A 13,634-nucleotide genomic window follows, 5' to 3' on the forward strand; every position below is an offset into this window, starting at 1 on the left:
ACATGCATTTTTTACTTCAATTATCGCGTATCATGACGTATCGCTCCAATGAACAGTAGCGGCCAATGCCGTATCTGATTTGAGCTCTGGCGCTCTCTAGTGGTGAAAAAATCACAAAAACCAAACACATAATGCTACATACATTTTGACATGTTACATTTTGGTATGAGGTTAACAATTGTTTTGCCATAACATGCTCATCACGTCCAAAGTTTTGGCAAAGTCTTCAAAGCAGGGAAATATGCTCTCACATGCACATTCTTACAAGATTGCTTTAATTTAGCATACTTAAATTGCCCACATGTCATTCCACCGTGAAACCTATAGGACTATGTGTGAGAGACTATAGCACATTGTGTGTTTGTGTGGAACAAGAATAGGCGTTATTCTATTCTATTCATCACTTATAGGCTACTATGTATTATTGAAACAAAAACTTAAACTTATTGCACTGTATTTTGGATAATAACAAGAACATGTAAAAACGACAGAGTTCATTTTAAGATTAAAAGTACAGTAGGCCTATATGACTATGACTATACAGTTAAAGTCCTGCATTGAAAATGTTGGTAAAAGTATGTAGGCTAACTATTATCATCATTAATGTAGCCTATTAAAATGACTCAATACAAAACAAAACAGCCTCTCTGAGTGTTATACTTGGGTAGATAATTATACTGCTGCAATGATGTGTATGTGTACTAGCCATTTACTGCTGTACTTGGTTGAGGTGGAGCCAATTTGAATGTTGGGTTTCTTTATTGTATCATATTCGTTATATATGTTTTGTATGAACAATCCAAGTCCAAAACAAAATACTTCCCTTTGAATTAGTGGAGTAGAAGTATAAAGTGGTATGAAATAGTATGAATAATGAAAAAGTACCTTAAATATGTACTTATAGGTTCAGATTTTGAATGAATACAACATGCCACCTCTGCAAAACGAAAAACTGAACACATGAGCACAATGTTTGGATTGGCTGGTGTTTATAATAACACCGAGTAAGAAAATAGTTCTTAAACTTATTACTAAGAAGAAGAAACTTAGTTTGAAGAAACTTTGAGATGGAGGTGTGGAGGCATCTTCTATAGTCTAAACAGAATAATGCCTGTCTCCAGCCTGAGACACAGCGTCCTAAACATGTCCAGTTTAGACAGACAGGTGTCCATCTTCACTTGCTGACACAATTAGGGAAAGGACAGGGTCACTGCAGAAACATATACCTAAAAGTATTTTTACACACCAGCTTTTGCTTTAATATATTAAATTATTGAACTGATCCATACAGCCCCGGACTGAGTCCCACTGAAATTGACTCTCAAACCTCCCTCCCCACGCGCGCGCGCGCGCACACACACGCACGCACCGCACGCACACACACACACACACACACACACACACACACACACACACACACACACACACACACACACACACAAACACACGTATACCTATGAATTATTTACAAAAAAGTACATATTTGTTTTACTGACACATAGCGTTGCCCAATCACACCAATATGTGTGTGTGTGTGTGTGTGTTTTATTTCTAAAAACGGAACAATAAAATATCTGCATGGTTCTAGTGGATGATAGAAAAAACAAACCATCTTCATACAGCCTACATGAGCGATAAGCTATTCATTAAAACATGAATTTAGCTTCATGTAAGCCTATTCTTTTTTCCCGCTTGCACGATGCTGCCAGCCCCTGAGAATGTAGATAACATGTCTTCTCTGCTGTGTTAAGCATTCTGTGTGTTAAGCAGTCAGCTGTGTCCTGGGCTGCAGGCTGCAGGAGGAGGAGGAGGAGGAGGAGGAGGAGGAGGAGGAGGAGGGGGAAAGTTGACAGATGTGAAGAACGGTGCAGACATTTGATGCCTAATTTGGTTTGCTGGGCGGGGAGCTGCTGTTCTGAGCTGCTGGTAAAGTCACGGTGCTGAGGAGTTGCGATCTGAGATTGTCTACAGCTGGATGTCCCGGACAAACCAGAGACTATCTGCAGCCAAGTATCAGAAAGGTAACCGACTTTTAGATCAAACTTGATAAATGAATACGACTTGATGTGGGTATTTCGTGGTAATGAAGGATGGTGTTTAAATGAGGTAGATAGTGCGAGCTGGTGCCTCGTTCAACTGTAACTTGTTGCATCTTGCTTACCTGTAGGGCTCATGGGGGGGCAGGTAAGGTCTGTTTATTTGTGTATTTGCATGTTTGAGGACATCTTCACAGTGAAACCCCCCCTCCCCCCTGTTATTTCTTATCATTATAATAAGTTAGGAAATATATTTAAAAAAAAGAAGAAAAAAAAAGAGTCTAAAGTAGAAGGAAAACTTGTACAGGGCTAAATTTATTTCTAAGGGTGCTCCTTGGTGGGTTTATAGACACTTTATAATACTTTTTCTTTTAGTATTTTCTACTACAATTTTTTTTTTGACATTCCACAATGGCAGACTGTTTTCAAAAATGTATTTTCAACCCAGTTTCCTAAAGAAAAAGAAAGTGTTTGGACATATATTTCTGTGTTTGTTGTCAGTTTGTGTTTAGTGGGCTGTAGTGTGTGTGTGTGTGTGTGTGTGTGTGTGTGTGTGTGGTGGGAGCAGGGTGCGGCAGGCGGCACACCCACCTTCACTGTCAATGACTGAACCTCTGCCTAACACGCAGCTGTCACACTGGCACACACTGCTCTATGGGGACTTTTACTCTCTACTTTTTTGTCTGAATTTTATTTTAGGTTTTTCATTTGGGTTCTCACCAACAACTTCTTCATTTAAGTGCAGAACTGCATCCAAGTTTCCCTTCCGTCGAGTAAGCCTAGGTGTGGTGGGTTAGAAAAAAGGCGATGACCCTCAAAAAAAATCAGTGTGTGTTTCATCAGAGAGATTTTGTAACTACTGTATGATAGTTTACATGCTGTTTTAGATTGTTCTCCATTCAGGCTGACAGGAAATGAAATCTGGAGGAAAATGCTGAATAATTGAGATTTGTAACAGGTCAAATGTTAGGGTTCATTTTGCCACAACCTTCGAGAAAACACAACGATTACACAATAATATCCAAACATGAACCTACTACTTACACACACACACACATACACACACACACACACTGGGATGGTTTGCAAAAGAGAGCTTGTCTTGTGCTTTGGCCCACGGGTCTCCTGTAAGTGAATTATAGGTTAAATCAAGTTAGTGATGTTATGTCATGACAACCAAACAAGCAATGCACATGACCTCTCTGCCTGAGCTAAACACTTGTTTCCTGAACATCTCGGTGTGTGTGTGTGTCATATGAAAAGTGACTGTGCAGAGGAGCATGTTGTGGTCACATCCTGTTTGCCGTCCTGGTGCAGGCCTGATGTGTGAACCTATTTTCGGCGCCTCTTCCATTTGGGGAAGTGCCCCTTGTTTGCGTGATCCTGTCGTGTTTTCCATGCTGTGCTGTGAAAAGACACTTTTCCACACTGTGCTCTCGTTTCTTTTTCTCTCTTTTTTTTTGTCTCCCCTTTGCCATTTTCCTCTCCCATTTCTTTCCTGACTCGATTCCATAAGCAGCAGAGTAGCCTAATGGCGGCTGGAGTGGCGGGATTGATTTTTCCATTACGACCCCTCTGTATACGTTTATTTTGAGTGGTTTACATGAAGCATAATTGGTACCCTGACTTTAAAGCTGGAGTGGGAGTATTGAGCTGGGAGGGAGGAGGATGACAACTGATGGAAAAGAGAGGGCGTATAGCTGCCAAATGAGACTATGAGGAGGGAAGGAAGGGAAAGAGAGGAAAGGAAAGAACTTGGCAAATATGACAAAGTTATCAGTTGTTCAGCAGCAGCCAGACTGCAGCACATCTGGAACACATCAGTAAGTTGGAAAATATTACAAGAAAAAAGCAGGAGGAGGGGGGGGGGAGAGAAAGGAGGAGTGGTGAAAGAGAGGGGCCCGGTGGTGAGTCACTTCTCTGCTATTCCACTCCATCACTGTGTTTAAACTATGTGTCCTTCTGCGGCCTGAGACACAGGGCTTCCCCCGTGTTCCTCCCTCTTTTCACCCCCCTCCCTCCCCTCCACTCCACTCCCTCATGGCTCCATTGCCGGTCATCCTGAAGGAGTTTTAGGGGTCTCTTTTTTTTTCCATTTCTCTCTTTCTTTTTGTTTCCCCTCTTTCTATTCATGCCTTGCCACCAGTTGCTATATTTCAGATTTTCACCTCCCCAGCCTTGACTATTTTATAGGTGTTTAATGGGACTAATGTAAACAGGACTGTTATCCTTGTTTATAACTGTCTCTCTGTTTAAACTGGGAACAGGGAATGCAGCGCTTGTGGAGCCAAGTGGGCGATGGGGGGGGGGAGGGAGGGAGGACGGCCAGTGTGGTCAGAAGGTTTCCGACTGTGAAAATGTCTCATCTTATCTCATTAAATATCTTTTTGTGGCTGAAAAATGTTTTCACTGAAAGCCTCACACGCTGCCATAACTATCAGTCCCTCAGAAAAAAAACAGCAAGAGCTCCTTTATAGGCTACAGACGCCATAATGCACCAATGTTCAATAGAAATCCATCGTAGAGGAGGAATAGGATATCTGTCCTAATGACAGTATCCTCATTAGATCTCAGCGCACGCAGCTGCACAACAGGTTGTGGTTTGAGTACTTTGCATCAACTGGAGAAAAAAAAAAACCTTCACTGCCTTGCAAAGGGCACAGATGAATGCAACCATTTCACACCTGCTCTCGGTCCTGTGGGGCTGGTCGAAAGCATGACATCACCCATCATTTTCAGAAAGGGCATTGTGAAACCTGGAGCTGAGTTTGGCGCCATTTTGTTCGATGTCTTTGAGCATGCAATTGCGAGCAAGACACGAGGCTGAGTGTTATATCCTTGTCGAAATCTGTCAATCTGCAAACCAAAGGAAAACTAGCTGAAAAGATGAGTCAAATAATTGATAAGCTCATCGAAAGCAATTTTGATAATACATTTATCATAATGAATCAATGGTTTCTAGCTTTGCAAATGCTATTTCTATTTATTTTATATCATTCTGAGTTGAATATTTGGGGTTTTAGATATAGTCTTTCTTTTCTTTTTGGACAAAACAACCAATTTGAAGGAGAATAGGCTACAACAAATAAAAAATAAAAAAGTCAACGGACAAACCGAGCTTGAGCCAAAACATATTCCTATGCAAGCTCAAAAAGAAATAGCATATTCATTTTATAGGCAATAAAACACACCATTGCTCAATCCAACAGACTCAGTGGTTTTCCTGTTCCAGGCTCACTTTGTTGGTTTGGTATGGTCAGTAGTGGTTTGCTGACTTTATGACTCTTTTCCACTTAAATTTCACTTGTGGTCACAGTGGCTGGTTTTACATTTCCAGGGTAGATGTCATTTGTTTATCCTTTACCAAGTAAAGGAAGCTATTAGCTACCAAACTCTTGGGGGGGAAAAAGATACATTAATGACAGTGGATAGACCAGAAAGGGGGAGAGAGATGGGGGATGACACGCAGCGGGTCAAATTTGAACCCTGCGCCGCTGCAGGACTCAGCCAACATGGGGCTAACGCTCTTACTGGGTGAGCTACAGTTCGCCCCTTTTACATGTATTTTTATTGGAAACCAGAGATGCACAAATACACATACACAATACAGATACAGGTTCCAGTGTTTTTGTAGTTTTTTGTATTCCCTCCCCCCCCCAGCCGTTTTGTGGTGTGGTAGAACATAGAACATAACACCACCTTGCAACAGCCACAAACCCCAACGTCTCCTTCCAGGCAGCGCTGTGATCGTTGACTTCAAGGCACCTAACCCTAACCTTGACCCTAACCCTAACCCTAACCATAACTGTTGCCTAATCCTAGTGCTGCCTGGTTAGACATTTTTTTCTCTTGTTATTATTAAACTGTTGGCATAGAATAATACTATACTGAGTACTCTAAACAAGATAACATGGAGCCATTGCGTGTCCTTGTCTGAGCACAGTGTGATGCTGAGGAAAGAACAGGCACTCCCTGACTAGATAAGGGAGACGTCATCGACTCTGACCAGATAACTGACGACATCGACTCTGTATCATGATTGTATTACATTTCACTTGGTATTATAAAAAGCGTCTGTAGACAGCTTTTCGTTAGGTCACTTCTGTACTTATGCTGTGAGTACTGTAACTGCCTCCTTGTGTTCACAAGTAAAAATGAACTTTGATATAACGTCAGTGGTTCCGTCTATCCTTTGATAATGTAAATTATTCTAACAGGGACGTTGGGGCGCGTAAAACGGTTAAAAAAAAACTGAAATAAAATACATTAAAAAAAAAAAAAAATAAAGTTAGTAAAAAGTTTAAAAAGTTAAAAAACGAAAAAAAAAAAAAAAAATTTAAACGACACCGAAAAATTAGGAGAGAGGATAGTCAGGATGCCTGCTTCAAGGAGAAAACTAACAACTTAGATGCGATAACAATCAGATGGGGTCCAGAGAGGTAAGCGTGTCAACATAGGAAATGACAGGCTGCCATCTTGTGTGGAATTGGGCAGATGAGCCTCTCAGGTTATATTTTACCTTTTCTAATGCCAGAAAAGACATCAAATCAGACAGCCAGGATGTGGCAGGAGGACGGTTGGGGCTTTTCCAGTGTAACAAAATACGTGTACGGGCAATGAGTGAAGCAAAAGCAATCAAATCTGACTGTCTATTGGAATGAGTGACCGGTGCAGGAGGTACCCCAAAGATAGCTGTCAAGGCCTTAACTTTTAGCCATGCTGCTTGGTTGAAAATCATTCTGAAAGTATCAGATCACTAACTGAAGAAGAACTTAAGGCAGCTAAAGGAAGGAAGGAAGGAAGGAAGGAAGGAAGGAAGCTCTACCTCAATAAAGCAGAGTAGCCTACAAAACACAAAGTAGTTAGGTTCATAGTAGTAATAAAAGTAATCCCTACCTCTAGCAGTGTAAAAGAACCGCATTCTGTTGTCTTTAATGTCTCTTAAAACATGGTGTCTATTCTTCTATGACATCATATATTTCTGACAAAAAACAAGCAACAATCAAACCTTACATTTGGAACAAAACAAGTCCAAGTATTATTTATTAAGAGTTTAACACTCAAAAAACTATTTAAAAAAAAAAGGCGTTCCCACAATCCCATCCCTCATAGTAAGATTGGTTTCCAGGGCCTTAAATGTCCCATGTCATAAAAATGTCACTTTATGAGGTTTTTTAACATTAATATGTAATCCCCCAGCCTGCCTATGGTCCCCCAGTGGCTAGAAATGGCGATAGGTGTAAACCGAGCCCTAGGTATCCTGCTCTGCCTTTGAGAAAATGAAAGCTCAGATGGGCCAATCTGGAATCTTCTCCTTAAGGTCATAAGGAGAAAGGTTACCTCCCCTTTCTCTGCTTTGCCCGCCCAGTTAATTTGGCCCACCCATGAGAAAGAGTGACATCATGGCTTTCAAACGAGCAAAGTGGCAGTTGGTCAAGGCCCAGCAGCACTAGATTCAAAGCCCTGTTAAGATATTCAGATGGGTTTGCAGCATGGATGTGGTCCCTGGGAGAGGGAGTGGAACAAGTGAAGAGGGCCATGTTCAGAGCACGATGACAGACACACTGTGGGGTCAGTGGAGGTTGCGGCGCCACGCCCGTCAGAGGACATGAGCATGGAGGAATGCCAGAGTGAAATAGTCTGCACTCAGCGCAGGAATGCTGTTGAGAAAGCAGTCTAGAGCGTGATACGAGGCAGAGAGCACCAGAGAAGAAGAAAGGGAGTGTTCACCGGATGATTTGATCAGACGTTAAAGTGCTGTGACGAGTGTGACAACAGTGCACTCATTGTTTGTGTTTTTAAATAGTTTTTTCATGGCTTCACTTGTTGTTTCAACCATTCATAAAAATACAATAACAGCATTATGTGTTTTCAGAAAAGGGCATGTAGGAGTGCAGTGCCAGTTTAAGCCCTCATGTGGTCGTATTATGTACAGGGCTCTTTCACGCTAAGGACCCCTTAGCTGAAAGAGTAGGGACACCCTATTATTGTACATACAGTATATTGTATAAAATTAAGTTGCATGTTAAACTAGGCCGAATGGATGAAAAATAAATTGATATTAATGTATTATTTATACATCATGTTTTAATGTTTAACATGTTAAGGCACAGGGGAATCCTTAAGCTTAACTGTTTGGCTACCATAGTGGCTACCTTACCTGTAGTAAGCTTATCTTCAATGTGTAAATTAAATGTGTTTTTTTTCACAAATAGGCCAATGTATCTTTGCTATTACTCATATGTTGGATTCATGTTATTGTATATTTTCAGACACATTTTAATTTTTGAAAAAAGAAACATTTTTAATATAATTTGGGCGGCCCACATGCACTTACTCTGAGGATCCCCTAAGGGGTCACGGACCCTCTGTTGAATATTGCTGATCTAGAGGTCACTGAAAATGACATGAACTAAAAAATCTTGCTTACTTATTCTTTTTAATGTCTCTTCTTCTTACAGATTTATCTGCCTTCTCTGAGTGGCTGGCCTTAAAAATCTAAAGGAAGTGACTCCCAATAGGAAGAGACTCCTATCTCACAGGAACCATTCCAGCTTCTTACTTCACCTACCACATCATGGCTGTAGTCCTCCACTCCAGCCCCCTCCTATGGACACGGTTGGCAGCCCTGATCTTCTCCTGCGTGGCCTTTTCCGTGGCCGTGCATGGAGGCAGACTCGACCACGGCACCGGAGACTGGTGCATCTTCTGCTGGGCCTTCAGTTTCGCCGGGACTCTGCTTGTCATCCTGGTGGAGCTCTTCGGCCTTCAGACCAGGGCCCCTGTTTCGTGGAAGAACTTCCCTATCACCTTTGCGTGCTACGCCGCCCTGCTCTGCCTGTCCGCCTCCATCATCTTCCCCCTCTACTACCTCAAGGGCTCTTTTGGCCCGAGTGAAATCCGCGACTACCGCATCGTGTCAACCGTGTTCTCCTGTCTGGCCACCATCGCCTACATTACCGAGGTGAGCATCAGCAAGGCGCGTCCGGGCGAGGTGGCTGGCTACATGGCCACAGCCCCGGGCCTGCTGAAAGTCTGCGAGACCTTTGTGGCCTGCATCATCTTTGTCTTCGTCACCGACCCTGTGCTGTACGACCGCCACGACGCGCTCAAGTACTGCATGTCCGTCTACTGCATCTGCTTCATCCTGTCGGCGGTCATCATCCTGCTCTGCATAGGCGAATGCACCGGCTGCCTCCCCTTCCCGTTTGCACGCTTCCTGTCTGCCTACGCCCTGCTGGCCGTGGTCCTCTATCTATCAGCAACCATCATCTGGCCCATTTTCAACTTTGATCCCAAGAATGGCGGAAACAAAAATAGGCCCTCCAATTGTAGCACCGCGCGGGGGCTGTGCACGTGGGATAAGTACATGGCGGTGGCTGTGCTCACAGCTGTCAACTTCATCCTTTACCTGGCCGACCTGATCTACTCCTCCCGCCTGGTGTTTGTCAGCGCTTGAGGGAAGAGAAAGGGTGTTCGGCCAGCAGTATGCTCCAAATAAAATTGAATTTGTCAGGTTCTCACAGGCTGTCAAACTGCTGTCAAATACAGTGCTCCAAGGGAAAGGGACTGTAGAGTTCTACTACAACTGGTATAGTTTATTGTATTATTGTAATCTAATCTAACTCCATTTGTTGTTTGAAATTTGAAAATTAAAGGATTTGATTCCACTTTAGTTCTGGCACAATGAAATAGTAGGAGAAGTAGTAATGGCCCAAAGAACGACATGCGTAATGGTTGACCGAGGATGTACTGGAGACAATGTATGGGGGCAGTGAACATGGCTTTTAAAGAGATCGACAAGTTCAGCTGGCCAACCTGGGTAATCAAACCAAACCCCCCCCCCCACACACTCCCCACACAAACTCCCAGTTTAGCCTCTGCAAACTTGCCAAATTTGATTTTGTAAAGTATACTGCTTAGGACCATAGAGAGAGAGAAGAGGGAAAGGTTGAGGTCAATGGCTATGTTTACACGTACAACAATATTCCCTTAAATTACTGAAGCTTACTGTTCATAAATGTCCAACCTTGCTTCCAGTGACCTGGATAGACTCTTATCTTGATTATGAGAGATCTGAATGTGGTTGCTGGATCTTTGTATCCATTTAAATGGCAGATCATTGCCAATTGTAATACTCAAAATACAAGATTAGTATAGTAAAGGTGTACATAAGTAAAGTAAGATAAGATTATTGTATGTATTATGTATACTGGAGTAAGCTATTCAAATAGGATACAACACCCACAATACTATGTGCATGTAAACATAGTCTGTAATGACAAATGAAGAAAAACCAAAGAAAATGGCGGCTTGTTATCATGTTTTTGTTATTTTTTTTGGCATAAGGTATTTTCCAGTGCTCTGCTTTAAATTTATGTTCAATTTGATGTCAGTTCTGAAAAAAAAGACTGTCGATCAGTATTTCTGTTTTTAACCGCTAATGGAGGAAATTTAGAAAAGCTGTAGGGAGCCTAGAACCTGTACCTGTAGGGAGCCAAGATTATGTTCTGTTGTAAAAAATATCCAAATGCCATACAATTGGAAATCCAAGACTTTTTATTTTGTTTTTTGGTGATTTCATTAAAGGAATTGACTGTTTACTTTCCTTAACAGTATGCATAGCAGCTGATTGTATCATTTATCATTTTTACACGGCTCCAATGTTGTGAGAAAAATAGTTTACTTGACGTTAGGGCTAGCTTTTTGCTCCTGTTATGATATATGTGTATGTATATGTATCTGCAAGCTACAATCAATGGCAAGAATATATATGTGGAAAGAACATATGTAAGAATGTGCAGTTAAAAACACGAAAAGTATCTTTAAAGTGCACTTAATATTAGTTTTTTATATGCGTGTTTGAATTTGTGGTGTCTCCAATTATCAAAGCATCTGTTAGCGCCAAACTCGCACCACTAAATTCATATTTGTGTCGATTGGATCTATAGTTTTTGTACTGCTGTCGTAAATACTCTGAGAAAGAGACCAAAAAGAAGTTTCTCTCTCTCTAGATGTTGTCAGTGTTATATTATATTCTTTAGCTTTTTTATATTCCACTGTTCATGTTTCAATTGTGCATACCACATCAGTGTTGTAGGAAAACATAATCCAGTGTTTCAATAAAACCACATGTAAACCAGATGTGTGTGTGTGCTTGTATTGTTTTATGTTTTGGTTTGGTTAAAGGTGCCAGATTACCCACTTTCATGGTCATAGTGGAGTAGCTCTGTGGCAATATCTGTCAGTTGGTCCACCATTTTGGTCCAGATTGAAATATCTCAACAAACTACTGAATGGAATGACATGGAGTTTTGTACAAGTATTCATGTTCCCCAGAGGATGAAGTCCACTGACTTTGGTGATGCCCTGTCTTTTCCTCTAGCGGCACCATGAGTTTAACGTCTTTGGTTTGAACTGGAACTACTGGATGAAAACTAAGGAGGGCCTGAAGCCCAAATCACAGAAGGTGTGTGCGTTTATTGAGCATCAAAAGAATTAGTGGCGTTAAAAGGCATTCATTTTGACAGCACTAGTTGTTAGTATGGCTGATACAATTGTTTTGGTTGTCAAGACAAGCAAAAATCAGACCTCCTTTGTGACCAACCAGGAGCTACACAAGCTAAAGCGTTCAGTAGACTTGCCATCCCCGACCTGTCGCACGACAGTGTGACGTCATGGGAGCACCGTAACTATTTATACTTGGTTTATACTACGTGGTGGTCACGACACTAGTTGCAGTCTTCTCCTGTTGCAACTGAGAAAAGGCTACCGAATTTGCTATTTTGACTAGAAGAAGAAGAAAAAGGTAAACAACGGCAGAACTGGCAGCAGCATTGACGTCAATGTTTCGATTCGATTCGATGACCTACTTCGTCGGATCAAGCCTTTCATTCACCATAAAAGAACTCATCTTAACCCAGTAAGTTTACAAGAGAGACTTGCAGTCACTCTGAGAGTCCTGGCATCCGGTTGCCCATGCTTCCTGTTTCCGCTTTGTCGTGCGCCGCTGAAAACAATAGAGTGGTGCACGACCTCTGAACCATTTTGACGTCACATTGGCGCACGACAGGTCGGAAACGGCAAATGTAAAGAGGCCTTTACTGTCCACTACCTGCCTGGCACTAATGAGCCTGTAAGAGATCTTTAATTGTGCCATGTACATGTACAGAATCACAGAAGTGATGTAAATGAATTTACTTTAAGAAAAAAGAGCTGATTGTTTGACCTGAATGTGAACCGAGTATAACTCAGCATCTGCTCTATGCATACTATTTATACTTTTCTGTTTACTTTGTCTCTCACCACTCTCTACTTTACCCACCTCCTCCCTTCACTGCCACACCCCCTGCAGCTCTCTGCAGACCCCAGGGCAATGCACAGGGTCTTGGTCTAGAATGTATCTCAGGGCTCCAGAGCCTCGACTGGCAGAATCAGTGGTGGAATGTAACTAAGTACATTTACTCAAGGACTGTACTTAAGTACAAATTTGAAGTACTTGTACTTTACTTGAGTCTTTTCTCTTCATGCCACTTTATACTTCTACTCCGCTACATTTCAGAGAGAAACATTGTATTTTTTACTCCACTACATTAATTTAACAGCTTTAGTTACTAGTTGAGATATTAAGATTTTTGCACACAAAACACATGCAGTGTACCCAACAATATGTAGGCCTACAAGTCCGGCTGAAATGATTAGACCATTAAACAATTAGCTGATTGACAGAATTGTTTGGATTGTTTCCAGTTTCTAAAATGTGAGGATTTTTCTGCATTTAGTACTTTTACTTTTAATACTTTAAGCAAAATTGTACTCAAGTAAAAGTACTGTTACTTCAGAATAATATGACTCAAGTGAAAGTAAAAAGTAGTCATCCAAATAATTACTTGAGTAAGAGTAAAAAAGTACTTGGTGAAAAAACTACTCAAGTACTGAGTAACTGTTGAGTAACGTCTGGTTTATTTTTTTTAACACAAACATTCAATCAGACAGACAAAAATACAAAATAATCATCTTTAGGCAAATTATAGCCTAGTTCATCCAATCAATAAAATAAATTTAAATGAATTAATTAATTACAAAATAGCTTAAATTAAAATAATCCAGGTAAATTCAAATACTTAAAAAATAAAATCAATAAAATAATAATACATAAAAAATAAATAAGCACAAGTAACACTAATTTCCAAACCGTTATACTTTTTTTTACCAGGCTCTGCAGGCAGAACTAGAACAAGGTAATGTAGCTGCTGTTTGGCACTTTTACTAAGATAAACATGCTTTCATTATGAGGCCAGAGGCCTGTACTACGAAGTAAGATTTGGTTTTCTGTATCACGAAGGTGGATCACTTGTTACCGGGTTCAATGGCCGTGGTAACTCATGGTCGGTTATGTTGGAGATCAGAGATCAGCCGGTGTAAAGGCTCCGCCTACTGACCAATCAATACTCGATTGATAACGGCGTCACCGTTCTTAGAAGATCAGGCGGAGCTCGGTGCGCGGAGAGAGAGAGAGAGAGAGGTGCGCTCATAAAAAAAACATTTAGAGACCGACAACCGCGTTAACATTCCCTGATGGGTATATTTATGAAATAT

At 41.3% G+C, this 13,634-nt stretch overlaps 1 protein-coding gene across 1 annotated transcript; it reads left to right on the top strand.

Moving 5' to 3' along the window:
• The first annotated feature begins 1,881 nt into the window (after positions 1 to 1,881).
• Positions 1,882 to 11,180, top strand: myadmb (myeloid associated differentiation marker b). Its single transcript, XM_039816013.1, has 2 exons — positions 1,882 to 2,021; positions 8,498 to 11,180. The coding sequence occupies exon 2, from the start codon at positions 8,614 to 8,616 to the stop codon at positions 9,493 to 9,495; it is 882 nt and encodes a 293-aa protein (XP_039671947.1). The 5' UTR covers positions 1,882 to 2,021; positions 8,498 to 8,613; the 3' UTR covers positions 9,496 to 11,180.
• Positions 11,181 to 13,634: the final 2,454 nt, after the last annotated feature.

This window comes from Perca fluviatilis, chromosome 11 (genome assembly GCF_010015445.1).
Source record: "Perca fluviatilis chromosome 11, GENO_Pfluv_1.0, whole genome shotgun sequence".
NCBI classification, from domain to species: Eukaryota; Metazoa; Chordata; class Actinopteri; order Perciformes; family Percidae; genus Perca; species Perca fluviatilis.